Source organism: Pistacia vera, unplaced genomic scaffold (genome assembly GCF_008641045.1).
Source record: "Pistacia vera cultivar Batoury unplaced genomic scaffold, PisVer_v2 Contig306, whole genome shotgun sequence".
NCBI lineage: Eukaryota > Viridiplantae > Streptophyta > Magnoliopsida > Sapindales > Anacardiaceae > Pistacia > Pistacia vera.
In genome coordinates this window covers 1-17869 of record NW_022196120.1, presented here as the reverse complement: position 1 = coordinate 17869, position 17869 = coordinate 1, and the positions used below count along the sequence as shown (strand labels likewise).

The 17869-nt window shown below is 35.8% G+C and overlaps 3 protein-coding genes across 3 annotated transcripts; 1 reads left to right on the top strand and 2 right to left on the bottom strand.

Annotated features, from left to right (window-relative positions):
- Positions 1-5798: 5798 nt before the first annotated feature.
- Positions 5799-8223, bottom strand: LOC116135931 (cyclin-C1-2-like). The gene is given in 7 exon segments (XM_031421642.1): positions 5799-5851; positions 5854-5913; positions 6002-6120; positions 6341-6385; positions 7256-7295; positions 7905-8011; positions 8095-8223. Coding segments are annotated over 7 exon segments (456 nt in total). The 5' UTR covers positions 8127-8223.
- A 1114-nt stretch (positions 8224-9337) lies between these two features.
- LOC116136033 (chaperone protein dnaJ 20, chloroplastic-like) lies at positions 9338-10098 on the bottom strand. The gene is made up of 2 exons (XM_031421761.1): positions 9561-10098; positions 9338-9475 (listed from the first exon to the last, which is right to left on the bottom strand). Exons 1-2 carry the CDS (start codon positions 9999-10001, stop codon positions 9338-9340), a joined length of 579 nt encoding a protein of 192 aa, XP_031277621.1. The 5' UTR covers positions 10002-10098.
- Positions 10099-14927: 4829 nt separating this feature from the next.
- Positions 14928-15716, top strand: LOC116135912 (cytochrome P450 82G1-like). The gene has a single exon (XM_031421617.1). The coding sequence runs from the start codon at positions 14928-14930 to the stop codon at positions 15714-15716; it is 789 nt and encodes a 262-aa protein (XP_031277477.1).
- Positions 15717-17869: the final 2153 nt, after the last annotated feature.

Genomic DNA, 17869 nt, shown 5'->3' with positions numbered 1-17869 from the left:
GAGTTTTCCTCTAGCCTGTTCTGCCCGTTTATTACATAAAAAGCTTCACATGCCATTGAGTCTGGGGTTCAAGCAATCCTTGAGAAAAGCTGAGTACATTCTGTTGGCGAACTGAGATGTTCGGTGACATGCCGGAATGACTACTTTAGTGGGATGATATCTTCGCTCTTGTGATGGAAGACGGATAAAGAAATCTGAATTCTTCCATATGGATGAGCACATTAAGTGAGAAAATCAGCATGAGAATCTGCGCAAGAATGAGAAATAAGCTGGTTCTTGATCTGCTCAATAGGATTGCCTTAATATCTGGAATAAATTAGGCTGTTGGTCCAGGATTGGAAAAACATCTTGTACCAAACACTCAGGGAGGATTCTAAGTTTATTGAGTTAGAATAAACATCAAAACCTAGAACCATGTCTTGCCAGGTAGATCGGAACCAGAACTTTATGAAGTGAAACATCCTGGGAAATTTGGATTTTAATGGGTTTGCTAATCAATGAGTAGTGAATGTCTCACTATTAGCAGTGTAGAATATTTCCTGATGAGGTTTCCACTGAGAGGTTGAGGATCTTAGGGTTAATAATGTACGATAGCACCAGTATCAAAGAATGCAATGACTGAAACAGAATTTGAGTATTTAGTAGGGAAGCTGAACTTTTGCTGTAGGTATGTGACATGAGAAGGCTAATGATGGAAGGGATTTGTGATGCTTGTTGATATGGTAGAAATAGTGACAATCATCTGACAGAGTACCAGTATCATTGGCTCAAACTGGAAAATGGTGTCTGAGGTGGTTCGTCATCCATTGAAAACCAACTTTCAACATCATCATCAGAAAAATCGATATCTGTGAGCTGAGAAGTTTGTTGCATCATTTTGACTGACTGCTTAGGCTTGTTTGGACATTTTGGCAAAATGACCCGGGCGGTTGCATAAAACACCGATAGACCGTTTGCCTTACGTTTCCTTTTGCGAAGAACTTGCGGTTCTTGAAACGTCGAAATTTGCATCGAGCCGAAGCTTGGCGGAGAAAAACTTGATGCGTCAGAATAATCTTCTCTTGGTGGACAAGAACATGAGCGATCTGATTTGCACTTGATCTGCAAGTCTGGTCGTTGACAAACCTTGTGAGCTGTTTATAACGCTTCATATAATCGTCAAAAATTTGTTTTTGAGAACAGAGCTTTTCTAGAGCAAAATAACAAACGGTAATTTCACCAAGAGAAGTGGAGCCAAGTTGTTTGTTCTGGGACTACATTAGCTTGGTTGCTTCTGCACTTAGGATTCAGGAATTGATGCCAAAAGGCTTGCTGTCATATTAGGATCATCCATACCCCTAATAATGATATCGTTTGACCATCTCTTTGTAATGCCTGTCAAGATCTTTCTTTTTTAGAGAACAGCATCGCATCTTGAATATTCTTCTCTACTTGTTCTCATAAAGGTGAGGTAATCCACAGAATTCATCATACAGGAGATACAAGGCTTGGTTGATATCTGGCATTTGGATGACCAAATTTTGTCTATACTCCTGAAGACTTATCCACCAATCACGTAGAAGTGCCACCAATCTAGCTGTAAACTGCGTAAGGACATAAGACTTGGGCATTCGGTTTCAACATCTCAGCTTGTAATCGCCTGAAATTCATACATTCGAGTTCTCCATTTGTGTGGAGAAGATCTTCGACAGTAAAAGTGTGGAGCTTTGCTGAAGCTGTATAGAGTCATGTTCAGCTGGAGTATGACGAGATTGTCGATACATAGGCGAAGAGTCTGGAATGGAATCATCACCTTCAGGCATCTCACATCGACCTCAGAAACAGGTGGTCTGGACGATTCAGGTTGATGGGTCATCAGTTGAGAAACATAAGATGTTGATCAGAAGTATCACTGTCAGAGTCAAATTCACTTTCAAATGATTCATCGGTTGAAGGTATGGCAGCTTCTGATTCTGTTGGAAGGTGATAGAAATCCTCAGAAAGACCCGAAGCGCGCAAGACGTTCCTTTCTGCCATGTCTTGCAAAAAAGAGCTCATAAATTGGAACCTCCCTCCGAATATTGGCTTCATAAGTTACTATTGGTTCCAATTTCTGCGTGTAGGATTACCCTCCCCTCGGATATTGGCTCTTTAAGTTTGGTTATTTTTCTTTCTCATTTTTCATAGTTATGTTTTATTTCACTGTTTCTTAAATTATGTTTATATGTAATCTTCGGGTCTTGTGCTATCTTCCCGTTTGAGTGATATTACACATCCAAGAGGTTGAACTTACGTTCCATGGAATCCTCTTCAGCTTTATCTACGTTTACTACTCCCATAAATACTGTTTATCTAGATCTTCTTCTAAGACAGTCTGTAGAAATATCTTATATCCCAGAAAATCAAAAAATCCAAGATACACTCCCTCCCATTGTAAATCCTTACACCGCCTTTTCCAAGTCTACGTCTTCGTTGTCTAAAACCTTTAAAACTCTTGTCCGTCCTTCTAGAAAGCCAGTCAAAGAGTATGTCCAGACTAGTCTTTGACAAGTGTCAATTCCAGCCACATCCCAAGAACAATATGTTACTTTAGAAATCCCTCAAGAATCCATTACTCAATGGATCCGTGAAGGATACTCTCATGTGCACTTTGGCGCAATCTCCGGCTCGCTCTCTCTTATCATGCAGAAAATGACTTCCAGTCTCAGTTCGAATTGCTTATTGGACACCAGATTTGTCCAATATCACACTCCCTTGTATCGGGCTGCACAACAACCTTTGAATGCTGGGACATGTCATCATGACCTGTTTCCTAATTTCAACCATGTCTCTCTCTGATGTTCATTGCTCTAAGGCTCTTAAAGTTCAATTACAGATTGTTGTGCAGATTTAAATCCAGAAGTATTGCAGCTACTTTGCATTATCAAAGGTTTGGCGAATCCAAACCATGCTCTTGATCTCGCTATCCCTACGACTACTGTTGCACTGCTCCTTACTGTTGACTCTCGATACTCCTCATTGCATCAATATTCCCAGGCAAATTTCCGAGATGATTGATTAAACTGTTACCCGACTCTGGGTGACGAGTCGAGTCTCTTAACAAAAAAGAGACTCCGGGTTTCTCCAGAATCTACCATGCATGACAACAGTAACGGAACAACACCTATCAGATTTAAGTCTCCAGCAACTCCCAGTGCTCCACCTTTGAGTTTTCGACAAACTCATTCATGATTACTCCGGTCAGACCCACTACCACATACGGAACCTGGACTTCCATTCATTCTTTTCAACAACTGGTGCTCCTATCTACCATCAATGATCCGTCACTGGTCACACTCCATTTGATCTTGACTGCCAATGCTCAAAATGCCGTGATGATCCTATTTGGGAAATCGATGAGCATTATCTTCCAAGACGAATATTCTAACCGAAAAAGAAGAAAGCTCGCTGCAGTCAGACTAATCTTCATTCCCGCTTTGAAGAAACTGATCCTGAAGTTGGTCTTCTTGGTCAACCATCTGGTAAATTTGACTATTATGTCAAATATTCTCCACCAGCCAGAAAAGAGTCACCATCTAGTAATCCCTCATGGGACATCCCTCCGAAACCTGAACCCAAATCACCTTTAAAACTATCCAAACCTACAAAGTCACCTTACTTCAGACAGCCTTTACCATTTATCATAGTCCTTACGGTGGATTGCCAAAGATAAACCAACCCATTCACCCCTTGCTCATGCTCCACCTGTTCAGTCTGTCTGTATCCAATCCCCTAGCCCACAAGACGGACAACATTTCAATTATGACACAGATTTTCCTTCCCTCCAGAAACTGCCACTCAACAACCAAGAGTTGTCCTTCCAAAGCTATACACCTGATGGATCCACACCCAAAACCTCCCAAGCTGAAGCAGTTCCATTGGCAAACTAAAAATGCTTTAGCCCAAACACAACCATGACTAGACTTGAACAAAACTGGATTTATTAGCTCATCAGGTGGACCTCAGTCATCAAACCAAACTCTGCTGATTCTCGGCTACAAACAAACTGATCATCTCCAAACCGATTGATCAGCTCCATCAGGAATTAATGCTATTATCAGTAGCTCCATGCATCAACTCAGTTTCTTCAGAAGGAAGCAGAAATGAAGTCATTAAAAACCGAAATAGCATCGCTTCAGCAGGAATATCTTAACAAAAACTCAGACAACCACAGACTTTCCCTGAAATGTCATTGGTACCAACCCTTTTGATTCCACAACGCATGGCCACAACCTCTTTCCCCTTTCCCAAAAATTAGCCAACCGTTTGTCTCACCTCATATACCTTCTGGTGCTTTAAAGCTTTTGGCAACACTGAACATATATGCCAACTCCGTAAAGAAAACGTGATAAAAGATCAAGCTGAACGAGAACAAAGAAGAGAGAAAGTATTCTGCTAAACCGCGGACCCCATCCGCTGATATTCCTGACTCTTTCTCTTCCAGTCACTCAGATCCTCCATCTCCTAAGCCTCAGCGTCCTTTTCTAAGGATAAGGCTCCAATGCACATAATGATGAAATTTATCATAATTAATCCTGATCATAGACAATAATCATAGTAATTAGTATCAATATTAGTGTTATGCTAAAATTCTAATACACCACATGAACCATTGATTAGGAACCGCCCAGACCGGTCGGTTTAATCGGTTCGACTGGGACCCGAGGCCTTCTCCGAATTGGGTTACCTCTTTTAACTATTCTCAAAATCCATAATCTAATTGTCGCGAACGGGGGCATCAAGTGCTGGGATTAGAGAGGTTTTGTAGTAGAAATTGTGGTTCAAGAGTTTGTGCTGATTGATTGTTTACATCAGAATCAGCCGAAATTTGATCGGAAAATCAACCCAATCATGACGGTATACACGAGTCACGGCCGAAAAAAAGGGGGCTACCAAGGTTGAGGTTAGAGGGTTTTTGTAGAGTAGAATCGTAGTTCAAGTAGTGGGTATCAATTGAATTGTTGACCGACAATGTTTTAAAACCTTACCCAGGGTGACATTGGCAGTTAGTTTTTTACTTCTATAATTTTATTGAAAAAGTGGACGTAGGTACTAGTCCCATCCTATGGTCTAGATTCCACAAGATTATGAATTTTCTTTTTCTAAATGGAGCTTCAGAGTCAAAAGAACATCAAAGCTAATGTTTGTTGAAGAAAACAAAGAATACAGCAAAGACAAAGGATCCAAGCAAATAAAAATAGGCTAAGAATAATAGCTAGACAACGACAATAGCAAGGTCAAAAAATAAGAACACTTTAACTAGGTACTTAAAAGTTCCATCTTCAAATAGTTTATCATTGTGAGTTTATAATGCTGCCTTGAATTCTAAAACATTTTACTATAATATGTCCAAAAGACAATTCCAAATGGAAAAAGAAATAAGATAAGCACCTAATACATTAATCTCTTTAAACACAATTGATAAATATGGCCAGCTTATCATTTGCAGAAGCTAGGAGCTTGCATGGTCAAATAATGAATCAAAGTTCACGTATGAAAACTACTATTGGATAAAATTATACATCTACACTAATGCTATGTCCATGAAACAAATATGCAGTGGTTTTAATCAAATTACCGCTGATTTCACAAAGATGTTGGCATTTCTAATCAATGTTGAATTGTAAAAGTAGGTTGAAAGACCTATTGAGTCAAACTCCCCCATCCCAACCCCACCTCTCTTCTCCTTGCGGCACAATCCTCTTATTTATAAAACTATATACTGAAATTAAGAAGAATAAAACAAAACAACTGCTTAAAATGTACAAAGGAGAAAATGCTTACTGCACAAGTGAACGGTATGGATGGAATACAACCAAATAATAGTTAAGACTTCTAAAATCTTCATTTCCATTTCGATATATCTTGCTTCATATCTATACTTTTCATCAGCATCTGTAAAGCAAAAGTGGTAGGTTCTCAACACATATCACAGAAGAAAAAAATGCAAATAACTAAACTTGGAGGAAACCAAAGTAATTACATATTTTTTTGATGTAAAATGGTAGAAGTCGGGCCTGTACTGTGCTTTCTTCAGCTTTTGATGCCAAGTATAAGCAAGTTGGAGCGACAAGATGTGGATCATATTCTGTCATACTCTTTCTAAAATCAGAGAGAGAAGTTACAGTTAGTAAGTTGTCAACAAACAGTTGGAATCAAGTGCTTTTATGAATACAACTCACAAAGTTTAGGAAATGATAAAGTATTTAAGGATAAAATGGCTACTAGAACAAATATATCTAAGTTACAGAGTGAGCCATGAGTTTCTAGTCATTAACAACGTGCACTTTTCTCTCATCAATCAGACAATTATGCAGTATACCTGGTGTAAAAACGTCTCATATATGTAACTGCAGTGGCCACTACCCTGAAAGATAGACCATTTTATTAGAGATCAACATCTGGCCCATATCAACTTTCTAACAGTGACAAAACAAATATATTAATCATTATCATAATACTGATCTATCTATCTTCGTTATACATAAAAGCACATTCTGTGTAAAATCTTTTGATTGCCTAAACTAACAATATTATTTGCTATAAGTGACAAAATTATCATTTGATTTTACATTGTTTATATATGAACCTATAAAATCCTTTACTTATACAAAATAAATGTTGTGTATTTGATTTAACATTTATATGACAAAGCGAATTTAACACATAAACTGAAGAACCATGTACAAGAGGTATAGTGTATTGTTAATGCTGAAAGAAAACTCTAAAATAACAGGCATACGTAATTCTTTTTTTCTGTTGAATTTGTATGGTTGAACGATAGAAATTTATATTGCCCTTCTTTTTGCAAAGAATAATTTATTCTTTAAAAAAGCAATTATGTTAGATGGGTGTGCATTTCTATGAAACATTGTACTCATAAAGTTGCCAACTGAGTCTAATCAATGCTATGAATATATAGTTATTACAATTAAATATGCACATAACCTTTAGATGCCTACAGAAAATAAATAAACTACAGTCTAGATTTCTACCTTTTTGGACCTTTAAAATCCGAAAATTATATAGAAATTGAACTTTTCATCTGTGATTTTGTTTACCAGATGCAATTTACCATAACCAACTACATGTTCATATGATTTGTTTCTAGACAGGGTGCAACTACAACAAAGGAAATGAAATACATGTTCACATGATTCCTCTCTCTATTTTAAGTCTCAAACAGGGTGCAAGTGATTTGCAGAAGTGCATAAAACATCTGGAGAAGAGATCAAACCTCTGCCTCACTTTTACATTTTGAGCCAATTTTGATATATCTGGAAAAAGAAAGACACAAATTCAAAAAAAATGTTAACTGGTGAAGAAATGCAAAAGCAGAAAAATAGAACTACAAGAACCCTTTCCTAAATGAACAGTGACAAAATTAAAAAAAAAAACAACTATTTGTTATCCTGAATCTTGTTTTATAATCAATAATAATTAACTAGGTTTCAGTAACCACAGTTTAATTTCTATCGATTACTTAAAATTCTGATACTATTGACCACTCATCCTCAACTTCCAATTTTTCTTTTCCGCATTAGCTTCTCGGAATTATTGTACATTGAAGATGAAATTTTTGATAGTCAATTCTTCAAAGAATTTAGGAGACTGAATGAAATTCTTTTCTTTTTCTTTTTTTCTCCTTTTTCTTAATAAGAAACACAGCAGATTGAAAGGAAAAAAAAAGGCCTCAATCCAGACGAAGATACTTTCCTAAACTGGCATAAAAAAATTCTCAGACGCATGAAATTTATACCAAAAATAATAATAATAATAATAATTACGAAGATGCTAAAATTAAGATTCCATCTAAGACATCAAAACAGAAACGTAAGTCATAATACAGATGAGGATGGAAAGAGAAGGAGAGAGAGAGCACATACAACTGGCCATTTGCATCTTAATTAGCTTGAATTCTTCAAGAGTGATACCCTTTTCTCTGTCAAGAGGTTGCACCACATCCACCTCTTCCTGGTCCAGGAGCTGTTTGCTGCACACACGCAAAATCATAAGCAACAAAGAATCAAAATTTAGAAATCTGGGCAATTAAAATTTAGATAAATGGAAACTTACTAGTGAGAGGATGTCCAGAAATTAGCTGCCATTTGATTGCAAGTATGCGCAGAAGTGGGAATCTAGGATTTGCTTACCGTTTCTGTCAATTTATTAAAATCGATTGTTTCTTCATTCCATAATTTCCTTGTGCTAATCAGTAAAGCGGTAACCTCGTTACCTCTAAGCCCCTGAAACATGTTGAGGCCCATTACAGTTGCGTCATCATTTTTATCTTAGATTAAGCCCACCACAATTTTGAGTTTTCTGTTCCTAAATTACGAAAATAATTAACGATTTGAAGGTAATATGTTATTTTCTTTACCTTTTCTTTTTTCCTAACGTGTTGACATGTTTTAACTTGAGAAATAAATTTGAAATATAGTACATTACATTATTATCTATTAAAGAAACTTATATAAGAGGACAGCATTTAGCAATTTAAAAATATCCATAGAAATAGTCCCCTTAACGAATATCAATGTATGGTGGTTGACACATACATAGTTGCAAAGACATTTGTAGAAGTGCTTAGGATTCGTAATAGAATCGATATAGGAGTTGTAAAACCTGTAATTCTGATGCTGGATCGATAGATGAATAATAAATCAAACAATAACACAAGAAAAAAAAAAAATTAAGTAGTTCGGATGCTTAATATAAATCTTACGTCCACCATTTTTTGTATTGCTTTCTCTGCATATAAGTTGGGCTTGCACAGGTTATGAATGAGCCCCCTTAATTAGAATAAAAAGTAGGTTTATATAGTGTTACAATAGTAAACTTACAAGTAATATAAGCTTTAGATAGAATGACATGCGGCATGAATAACAACACAACCTTAGACACGTGACGTAAATTCATGCTACATGGATTTACCGTATAACAACCTTGTATCTTTAATTTTGTCTTTTATAACAAGTAATTTGTGGAGGATATAATAATTTATTTTGCTAATTAATTTAGATGAGTTAGCTATGGTACCCGTAGGTTTCGTGAAAGGAAGTCTCTATCAAATCCTACCATTTGTGAAAATGATACCTAATTCTGGATTATAATATTAGTGATGTAAGTGGGATCGATAATCTTTGCATGCAGCTGGAACCAACTCAACTATGTATGATTTGATTATTACAACTTTTGATTGTTTGATATTTTTCAACTTAACCATGAAAACCATATATATTATAACGCGAACAAATCAAAGCCTCAATGATGATCGCCATTTAGGACAATATAATAATGGTAAACATGATGATCATCTCTAGTTTTGATTTGATCTCCTGCGCATTCTAGCTCCCCGTGACATGTTGGCCCTCGAATCCTGCCTCATGCTCCTTCTCTTCAGCCGTGTCAGTTGAGACTGCCATTGCTTCCGCCACTCTCTTTTCTCTTCCAATTCCTGCTTCAAACAATATCCAATATCAACAATTAATTCATAGTATAGTTTTTAATGTAAGAGATTAGTTGGAAATCAAGCAAGTTACCTCTTTCCTCGAAGACAAAGCCAATTGTTTATCATACAAAGCTCTGCTTATGGGGTCGGATAAAGTCTCGTAAGCTTCTTGTACCTGAATAAACCTCTTCGTGTGTTCTTCTATTCTTTCCGGCGGCGACACATCAGGATGGTATTTTCGTACAAGTTGCTTGTAAGATTGCTTGATCTCTGTGAGTGTTCCACTATCTGAAATGCCCAACAAGTCGTACAAACTCTCTGTGCCAATGTACAAACTGTTAACGACAGAGGCCCTCGGTCTGTTTTGGAAAGACCCAGATTGAGTTTTGAGGGGAAAACTGAGTTTTGGAAGATGGGAATTGAAAGCAACGTATGAACAAGGTTGAAGCATGGAGTTTGTGGTTGAGAAGGTTGATGTAATGCAGTTATGGAGACATGATTTTCTTCCAGCTGAACCAATTCCGTGACTCATTTCTCAATCTTAATGTTGCTTTCTCTGTTTACCTTTGAAGATGGAGATAGATTGAAAATTTGGCATAAGGTAATTGATTTAAACAAGTTAGCAGGCAGCAGCCACTAGCCAGGACCAGGATTGCATAGAATTAATACAGATATTATATTTAATTCCCTAATTGGCAACCAGCATTGACTAAATAAGAATATAAGATTTTAATATGAAGATGTAAATTTCCTTGTACCCTTCTGAGTTGGTAAAACAGAATTAAAAGCAGTGTGGAAGCCCTTTTAGTTTTATTTGTGCGTCTTTTTGTTTTGGATTCATTTTTCTCTTATTTAATTTTGAATGCTTTTGACTTCATCAACTAAACGTTGATTCTAGTGGACGTTTGTTCATTGTCCATTCAAATTTATGGAATATACTATTGTCTTTTTTATTAGAAATTTTTGGCAATAAAAAAATGTTTATATTACATTAACTTATAAACTAATCACAGTGTAATTAAAAATATAAATAACATGATATCAATTGGTAAGCATATAAAGGATGTAGAACGTCATTGCCAGATATGGCAGTTACAACTTACAACCAGGAGAAATGTTTTCATTCGGGGATTCTGATGTAAAAAAGAGATAATTTAGAGGGTTAAAAATTATAAAATAGAAATAGAAATAGAATTTTTTAAGTTTGTTGGATGGACCTAATTTGTATAAGTGGACATTCTAATGGTTGTTCACACAATCACACTCAATTAGGATCAATGCAAATAAATAGGTTATATATATTTGGACTAGTTTGTCAATATAAGCTAACTAACTCAACGGGTTGGCTATTTGGCCTAGCAGTCAAGAAGGCTTGCTTCCTTCATTGATTTCTTGGGTTTGAATTTTTGGGCCACCTCATATGTAATACTACTCTGTAATGATATTCTATATAGGAATAATCTCCATGTAGTCATAAATTGGGATAGTTATAATGAAAATAAATTTCACATTGTAATAAGTTATAATTTTTCTAATTCCAATCTTAAGAAAATTGTCTTTACATAGTAATAATTATTTGTATATTGCAAAAAAATATATGATATATTACATTAAAGATTTAACATGAAATAAAATATTTATTTAAAGTTGTTCACTTGTTTGGGAAAATAATTTGTGTTTTAGAGTTGTTACCACATCTTTTAATATGCGGGTACATAATAACTCGTTAGCATTGACATTTTCTTATAGAACTCAAAATATTTCTAACTTTTCAAGAATGTTTAGAGCTTTTTGGCACTAAACTTTTTTTATTTTCGTACTATCACCCTTATGATGATTTCATTTCTCTTCTTGTCTAATTGTAGAATGATTTCTTATTTAGTTAAAGCATATATGATTTATTGCTCATTTGGATGATTGACGAAAACATTAATATCCATTTGATTAGTGTAGTAAAGTTGTCGAATCTGGTCACTCAATTTTGTAATGAATCTTTGATTCTCCTCATCTATTTCATTTGTAACTTGCAATTCATCGACATCGGGGGTCTTAATTTTGTAGTGCTAAAAACAATTGACAATTGTTTGTAGCTTCACATCAATTGACCATGCAACAATTGCATATACAATTCCATCAAAAACACTTATATTTACTGGTTCCTAGACAATATCTTTTATCCGTTTCAAAAGTAGACAATTGAAGTGTTGAATTGAAGTCCTAGTACTATTAAAACATGAATTGAAATCGTAACACTATATTACTAAAACATGAATTATAAAATAAGAAATAAAAACAGTAATTTTTGTAACTACACCTCTATTAAGTTATAATTTCCTCATAGTAATCAAATTAGTTGGTTCTACCATTATAACTATAGAAATGTTTTACTCTCTCTCTCTCTCTCTCTCTCTCTCTCTCTCTCTCTCTCTCTCTCTCTATATATATATATATATATATATATATATATATATAGGGATTGGCCCTTGATCGACATACTGAGTTTTGAAATATTTATGGAATCTGCTAATTGTATGGGCCAAAAATCAACTTGGGCCTTGTCAGGCCCAAGCGAGTTATTTCTACTGTGTAGGCCTAAGGTCGTGGCCCAATTCTGATTTTGGCCCATGTTAAGGTTCACGTCATGGGTCAGATCCATCGCCTAAGCCCAACTTCTCTCCATATTGGGCATCACCATTAGCCCACTTAGGGTCAGGCCCATTGGTCCATGATAACTTCTGAGAGCTCAGAGTCCCACTAAAAGCCCTAATACATCTACTTCCTATTTGGATTTTATCCTAATTCATTCAAGATCCTGCATCTTATGTGAATTAGGACTCTCGATAAATCAATGTCTTTCCTATATACCAGTACTTTGCCATTGCGGATTCAAAGTCCTACTAGGGTAAATCAGGGTCTTTCTTATTTACCAGAACTCTGCCATTGTGGATTCAAAGTCCCACTAGGAATCAAAGATCCTATGACTACTATATAAAAAGGGGTCTTACCTCTCATTACGATTCAATTTGGATACCACCTACTTGCTCCCAAGCTCTTGCTCCTAAGAGTTATACACCTACGCTGTAATTTTAGTGTCTGACTAAACTTCCAGTAACCCTTCATTCCCTTATCCCTCACTAAATAGCCTTATCGACTTGAGCATCGGAATGCCTACGACATACACCACACTGGTGTTTACATAAGTTTCGCACTTGTTTGTTTTGTGTATAGCTTCAGCAGATTGTCAGTGGTCTCAACCTTACAAGATTAAACCTTCTTTCTGAAACTGTAAATTTTAGCATCTACACTTATTTACCCCAAGTGTCCCAGCCTCTAAGGGACCCTTTGAAGTGAGGGGTAAAGTTACCGCACTGTGTAATATAATTAAAAAAAAAAAAAAATGAGATCTCTAGTCTCTTTCATAAAAATTTAATAATAATTTCTTATTAGTTTCTAGCTTCTGAACAAGAATTCATTATCTTTTGGAGTTTTTCTTCCCTAATAAAAGTTTGCAGAATCTCAATCTTAATTTCATTTCTATTTGGTTTCAAAATATAAACATCAGTTTAATGTTTATTTGTTGATATACACAAAGCAAAAATTTAATATCTGAGATGAACATTTGTAGAAATTAACTACGGACTGTGAAGCCAATTTGATTAACTGGAAAATAATGATGAAATGTTAAAGAACATGAAGAGGCGAGATATAGAAAGATGAAGTGCTGGAAATACAATCAACATCATGAGTTGTCCCACGCATCTGACATCACAAAACTTGAGATAGACGATTACAATATAGCATTATTTCTTGTTGCGATGTGGGACCAAATCACACTGTATATCTACTGCCAATTCAATCATACACACAAGATTAGCGATGAATTGAAAACAAACGATTAACGTGGTTCACATGTTCAAGATTTGAATACGTTATGTTCACGTTGAATTAGAAAAAAATACTAAGACCCATTGTATTACATATCAAAAACGTTTTTGCAAATTACAAACTGACAAGAATTCTCAAATCACTCTCGATCGATATTACAGACACTCACACACGACAATCTTTATAAATCCTAAGAGAAATCTAACCCATTCCTCTTCACCGAAAGGAAACACAACCTTTACAATACGATTCACTAAATCATCCCAGAATTACACAAATTGAGTACTTAATAAGAACACTAGCAAAGAGCAAAATATTACCCGAAGAAAGAGAGCAAAAATCTATTCACAAAATAGAGAATGGGCTGCTTTTATACGTTGGCTAAAAGAGAAGAGGGCAGCCATTGGATTTTGATGCAAAGTGACGGCCAGGATTAAAAAAAGAAAAAGGATCAGCACTCAAAACGGCAGCGCATGGGATTAAGTCATGCGCCACCATATAATGGTTTCATATTTTAACAATTCCAAATACTGTACTATACTTACTTTGTTAGGCATTCTTATTCAAACTCTGACACCACAAACCTTGAGGATGATGGGAGCATACTCTTGAGCTCCTGAAATGTTTATGAAAAGGACTGATAATTCATATTAAACGTGTCGTGGAACACATGGGTGGCGGTTGGCTTTTCTTGCTACAGTTTTTTTGTTTTTCTAATGCAAAACTTGTTCTCCGGACAGCTTGAGATATTTGTTGAATTAATGGTTTCATCTTTCAACTACAGTTTAAATTTTGAATTTAACGGAAAATTTCATAGGCCCATGATAATGATGTAGAAGAAGGAGACAAACTTAGATCTTGACATTAATATGAGTAGAGTAGGAGAGATACATGTGAAACACGAGGTCTAAGTATCTATGGTTATAATTTATTTGAGTAATATTACACATATAAATAAATTTTATAAAGATTTTCATACAAAACGATGTGGTAAAAAATAAATGGAATAGTGAATTTAAGGAGTTTGACTTTTTATTTCACTCTTCTATTCATTTTTTATCACCTCACTTTGTATAAAAACCTTTGTAAGTATAGTATTATTGAATTTATTATCAACCTATTCCTAACATAACATGCATTAATGCAATAATTCATTAATTTGATGAGGCCACCCTCCACCCTGCCCATGTGATTATTACTTATAACGTTTTACCTTATTAAGATTAATAAATATATATTATACTTTGCATAAAACTTTAAAAATAAATAAATAAATAAATAAATAAATAAATGTTCTCTAAAGAATTCTTAGGTATGGTAATCGTTGTTGTATAATGTTGAGTGAGATTTTAATTACTCTGTATAAAGGGTCTGCGCATTTTCTTTTTGTTGCGGCTGTACAAGCAAAGGCTCTGGCAAGCGGAAAGCCACACACCACAAGTTTTAACAGAATTAAACTATTTTTAAAAAATAATTAAATACATATTTTTTAAGGCTTTGGCAGGTCCTCTCAAGTCTCAACTATAAATAGAAGTGCAGGTTATGCAGATTACCACAACACACTCTCTCCACCATGGAATATTTTTCCTCTTTCACTCAATCAATTATAGAGCTGTTAGCTCTGCTACTTCTCTATCATTTATGGAGAGCTAAGGCAAATTACAGAAACAAGTGTGACAAGAAGATGGCTGTCCCTCAACCAAATGGGGCGTGGCCTCTCATAGGCCATTTCCCTCTACTCTCTGCCTCGGTTCCAGTTTGTAAAACACTTGGAGCCATAGCTGATAAATGTGGCCCCATCTACTCACTTAAGCTTGGTAAACACCAAACTTTGATTGTGAGCAGTTGGGAATTTGTGAAAGAATGCTTCACTACAAATGACAGAATTTTGGCTACGCGGCCAAGTATATCGGTGGGGAGACATATTGGCTATGACAACGCCATTTTTGCACTTGCCCCTTATGGACCATACTGGCGGGAGATTCGCAAAATAGCCACCACCGATCTTCTTTCGAGTCACCGACTTGAAATGCTAAAGCACGTAAGGCACTTGGAGATTGAGACATTGATTAAAGGTTTGAAATTACTTTGTGCAAAGAACTCGTTCAATCCTGTTGAGGTGAATATGAGTAACTTGATTGAGCACTTCACTTTCAATGTAAACCTGAAGCTGATAGCTGGAAAGCGATTTTCACCGAGAGAGTATGGTGAACAAGGTAGCGAGGCCTGGCGTATTGAGAGAGCCATAAAAGAAGCAATATATCTGTCTGGGGTTTTTGTTGCGGGTGATGTCATTCCATGGCTTGAATGGATGGATTTTCAAGGGCATGTGGGTTCAAAGCGAGTTATTTCTACTGTGTAGGCCTAAGGTCGTGGCCCAATTCTGATTTTGGCCCATGTTAAGGTTCACGTCATGGGTCAGATCCATCGCCTAAGCCCAACTTCTCTCCATATTGGGCATCACCATTAGCCCACTTAGGGTCAGGCCCATTGGTCCATGATAACTTCTGAGAGCTCAGAGTCCCACTAAAAGCCCTAATACATCTACTTCCTATTTGGATTTTATCCTAATTCATTCAAGATCCTGCATCTTATGTGAATTAGGACTCTCGATAAATCAATGTCTTTCCTATATACCAGTACTTTGCCATTGCGGATTCAAAGTCCTACTAGGGTAAATCAGGGTCTTTCTTATTTACCAGAACTCTGCCATTGTGGATTCAAAGTCCCACTAGGAATCAAAGATCCTATGACTACTATATAAAAAGGGGTCTTACCTCTCATTACGATTCAATTTGGATACCACCTACTTGCTCCCAAGCTCTTGCTCCTAAGAGTTATACACCTACGCTGTAATTTTAGTGTCTGACTAAACTTCCAGTAACCCTTCATTCCCTTATCCCTCACTAAATAGCCTTATCGACTTGAGCATCGGAATGCCTACGACATACACCACACTGGTGTTTACATAAGTTTCGCACTTGTTTGTTTTGTGTATAGCTTCAGCAGATTGTCAGTGGTCTCAACCTTACAAGATTAAACCTTCTTTCTGAAACTGTAAATTTTAGCATCTACACTTATTTACCCCTAGTGTCCCAGCCTCTAAGGGACCCTTTGAAGTGAGGGGTAAAGTTACCGCACTGTGTAATATAATTAAAAAAAAAAAAAAATTAGATCTGTAGTCTCTTTCATAAAAATTTAATAATAATTTCTTATTAGTTCGTAGCTTCTGAACAAGAATTCATTATCTTTTGGAGTTTTTCTTCCCTAATAAAAGTTTGCAGAATCTCAATCTTAATTTCATTTCTACTTGGTTTCAAAATATAAACATCAGTTTAATGTTTATTTGTTGATATACACAAAGCAAAAATTTAATATCTGAGATGAACATTTGTAGAAAATTAACTACGGACTGTGAAGCCAATTTGATTAAGTGGAAAATAATGATAAAATGTTAAAGAACATGAAGAGGCGAGATATAGAAAGATGAAGTGCTGGAAATACAATCAACATCATGAGTCGTCCCACGCATCTCGCATCACAAACCTTGAGATAGACGATTACAATATAGCATTATTTCTTGTTGCGATGTGGGACCAAATCACAATGTAAGTTCAATCATACGCACAAGATTAGCTAATAATTGAAGACAAACAATTAATGTGGTTTACTTGTTGAAGATTTGAATAAGCTATGATCAAGTTGAACTCCAAAACACTGAGGCCCACTGCACTACATATCAAAAACGTTTTTACAAATTATAAACTGACAAAAACTCTCAAATCACTCTCAATTGTTATAACAAACACCCACACACGGCAATCCTTATAAATCCTAAGAGAAATCTAACTCACTCCTCTTAACTTAAAGGAAACACAACCTTTACGACATGATTCACCAAATCGCCCAAGAATTACACAAATTGAGTACTTAATAAGAACACTAGCAAAGAGCAAAATATTACCCGAAGAAGAGAGCAAAAATCTGTTCACAAAATAGAGAATGGGCTGCTTTTATACGTTGACTAAATGAGAGGAGGGCAGCCATTGGATTTTGATGCAAAGTGCCGGCCAGGATGATAAAAAAAAAAAAAAAAGGATCAGCACTCAAAACGGCAGCGCATGGGATTAAGTCATGCGCCATCATTTAATGGTTTGGATAATGCTATGCATATTAACGGATTTTATTAACCAGTACTAATTTAAAGCATAGTACGAATACCATACGTATAGTACATATATTATGTATGATTTTAATAAAGATTAGTATCCTGATTAGTAAAATCTGTTAATACATAAAGTATTACTCTAATGGTTTCATATTTTAACAATTCCAAATACTGTACTATACTTACTTTGTTAGGCATTCTTATTCAAACTCTGACACCACAAACCTTGAGGATGATGGGAGCATACTCTTGAGCTCCTGAAATGTTTATGAAAAGGACTGATAATTCATATTAAATGTGTCGTGGAACACATGGGCGGTGGTTGGCTTTTCTTGCTACAGTTTTTT

Coding starts and splice junctions, on each gene's coding strand:
- LOC116135912 (XM_031421617.1), top strand. CDS start 14,928: ATGGAATATTTTTCCTCTTTCACTCAATCAATTATAGAGCTGTTAGCT.
- LOC116136033 (XM_031421761.1), bottom strand. CDS start 10,001: ATGAGTCACGGAATTGGTTCAGCTGGAAGAAAATCATGTCTCCATAAC. Junction 9,476..9,560: donor CTTTGTCTTCGAGGAAAGAG/GTAACTTGCTTG, acceptor TGTTTGAAGCAG/GAATTGGAAGAGAAAAGAGA.